At 51.7% G+C, this 2,412-nt stretch overlaps 1 protein-coding gene across 1 annotated transcript in view; it reads left to right on the forward strand.

Moving 5' to 3' along the window:
• The window catches only part of KLHL26 (kelch-like family member 26), a 5,099-nt gene extending 2,959 nt beyond the window's left edge, over nt 1-2,140 (forward strand). The window contains exon 2 of the mRNA XM_010024355.1: nt 309-2,140. Within this exon, the coding sequence (XP_010022657.1) occupies nt 309-1,890 (1,582 nt within the window). The 3' untranslated portion in view covers nt 1,891-2,140. The remainder of the gene's footprint in view (nt 1-308) is intronic.
• Nucleotides 2,141-2,412: the final 272 nt, after the last annotated feature.

Consider the following 2,412-nt stretch of genomic DNA (forward strand, 5'->3'; position numbering starts at 1 on the left):
CTACTTCTTGAAGTTTTGTCCTGTGGTCCACTCTTAGTTATGCTGCCACAGGATTGAAAACCGTAACTGTCTGGTAGCTGAATACTACTTCTCAGTGCAGTGTTTATGCAAGCTTTATGTAAGTAACTGCATACTCTTAATTTCTTCTGCTTTTTAGAGATTTAGCCTTGATTTATTCCCCTCCCTCCCCCATCCTCCCTGAGGGAATCAGTATGGTTTAAAAGAATAAAATACAATTCTGAAGTGATGCATCATTTTCCATGTATTTAAAGGGGGTGAAATCTTTGTTTGTGTTCTTGACCCCCCAGGGCGATGTTTGCAGGCGGGATGAGAGAAGCCAGCCAAGATGTGATTGAACTGAAAGGTCTATCAGCAAAAGGACTGAAGCACATTATAGACTTTGCGTACAGCGCTGAAGTGACTCTTGATCTCGACTGCATTCAGGATGTGCTGGGAGCTGCTGTCTTCCTCCAGATGGTGCCTGTCGTGGAGCTCTGCGAAGAATTTCTGAAGTCTGCCATGAGTGTAGAAACGTGTCTCAATATCGGGCAGATGGCCACCACCTTCAGCCTCGCATCCTTGAAGGAATCAGTAGATGCATTCACTTTTAGGCATTTCCTGCAGATCTCTGAGGAAGAGGATTTCCTCCACCTGCCGCTGGAGCGCCTTGTTTTCTTCTTGCAGAGCAATAAGCTGAAAAGCTGCAGTGAAATAGATCTCTTCCGTGCCGCCGTCCGGTGGCTGCAGTATGACCCAACCCGCCGTGCCAACGCCAGCCAGGTCCTCTGCCACATCCGCTTCCCGCTGATGAAGTCCTCGGAGCTGGTGGACAGCGTCCAGACCTTGGACATCATGGTGGAGGATGTCTTGTGCCGGCAGTATCTGCTGGAGGCATTCAACTACCAGATCCTGCCCTTCCGGCAGCACGAGATGCAGTCCCCTCGCACCACCATCCGCTCGGATGTCCTGTCCCTCATCACCTTCGGTGGCACTCCCTACACCGACAACGACCGCACTGTGAGCTGCAAGGTCTACTACCTGCCGGATGCCAGCGTGCGGCAGTTCAAGGAGCTGACGGAGATGGAGGTGGGCAGCAGCCACTCCTGCGTGGCCGTGCTCGACAACTTCGTCTACATCGTTGGAGGGCAGCACCTGCAGTACCGGAGCGGGGAGGGAGCCGTGGACATCTGCTACCGCTACGATCCGCACCTGAACCAGTGGCTGCGCATCCAGGCCATGCAGGAGAGCAGGATCCAGTTCCAGCTCAACGTCCTGCACGGCATGGTGTACGCCACCGGTGGGAGGAACCGCTCGGGGAGCCTGGCCTCTGTGGAGAAGTATTGCCCCCAAAAGAACGAGTGGACCTACGTGTGCTCCCTGAAACGCAGGACGTGGGGGCACGCGGGAGCCACGGTAGGAGGCAAGTTGTACATCTCAGGTGGGTACGGCATCTCGGTGGAAGACAAGAAAGCCCTGCACTGCTACGACCCCACCGTGGATCAGTGGGAGTTCAAAACGCCGATGAACGAGCCCAGAGTTCTGCATGCCATGGTCAGTGCAAATAGCAGGATTTATGCTCTGGGAGGCCGCATGGACCACGTTGACCGTTGTTTTGATGTTTTGGCGGTGGAATATTACATGCCTGAAACAGACCAATGGACCACGGTGAGCCCGATGCGCGCGGGGCAGTCGGAAGCAGGCTGTTGTTTACTAGAAAAAAAGATTTATATCGTAGGAGGGTACAATTGGCATCTGAACAATGTCACCAGCATTGTGCAGGTGTATAACACCGAAACTGATGAATGGGAAAGGGACCTACATTTCCCAGAGTCTTTTGCTGGGATAGCATGTGCTCCCGTTATCCTGCCGCAGGGAATGACCCAGAGATAACTCCGTGCGACGGCGTCAGCCCGTGAAATCGCCTCGTGTTGCATGTGATCAGATGCTGTGGTGTTCCTTTGTTGTTTGCAAATGGTATTGTGCATTTTGTGGGTGAGGGAAGGAGAAAAATAGCTTGTGTTCCCTCCTCCATGAAGTCCCTCCTCCTCTTCTGTAGTGTTCTGGCAAGCGTGTTCCATCAGAAGCACTTGTCAGCTAGTTAGACTTAACAGATGTTACAGCTGGAAAAAGCTTTTCTCTTCCTTTTTTTTTCCCTCTTGTTGGATGGGGGGTACATTTTGCCAGCTTTTCGTATTTTTAACAATATTCCACACTGCAAACCATGGCCAGCTCAGGGGGCACTGGGGACTGGGGGATGTTCAACAGAGTTCAGGTGTGATTTTTGTATTAATAGCTCCAAAAATGGATGTCGCTTCTTTGTTTTTTTTAGCGAACAAACAAACCAAAAGCTGTAAACCACACTGACCTCCAGAAGCAATAAAGGGACAGTGGGAGCTCCAGGAGCTCAGGTGC

This window comes from Nestor notabilis, unplaced genomic scaffold (assembly GCF_000696875.1).
Source record: "Nestor notabilis isolate BGI_N333 unplaced genomic scaffold, ASM69687v1 scaffold25150, whole genome shotgun sequence".
Lineage (NCBI taxonomy): Eukaryota > Metazoa > Chordata > Aves > Psittaciformes > Psittacidae > Nestor > Nestor notabilis.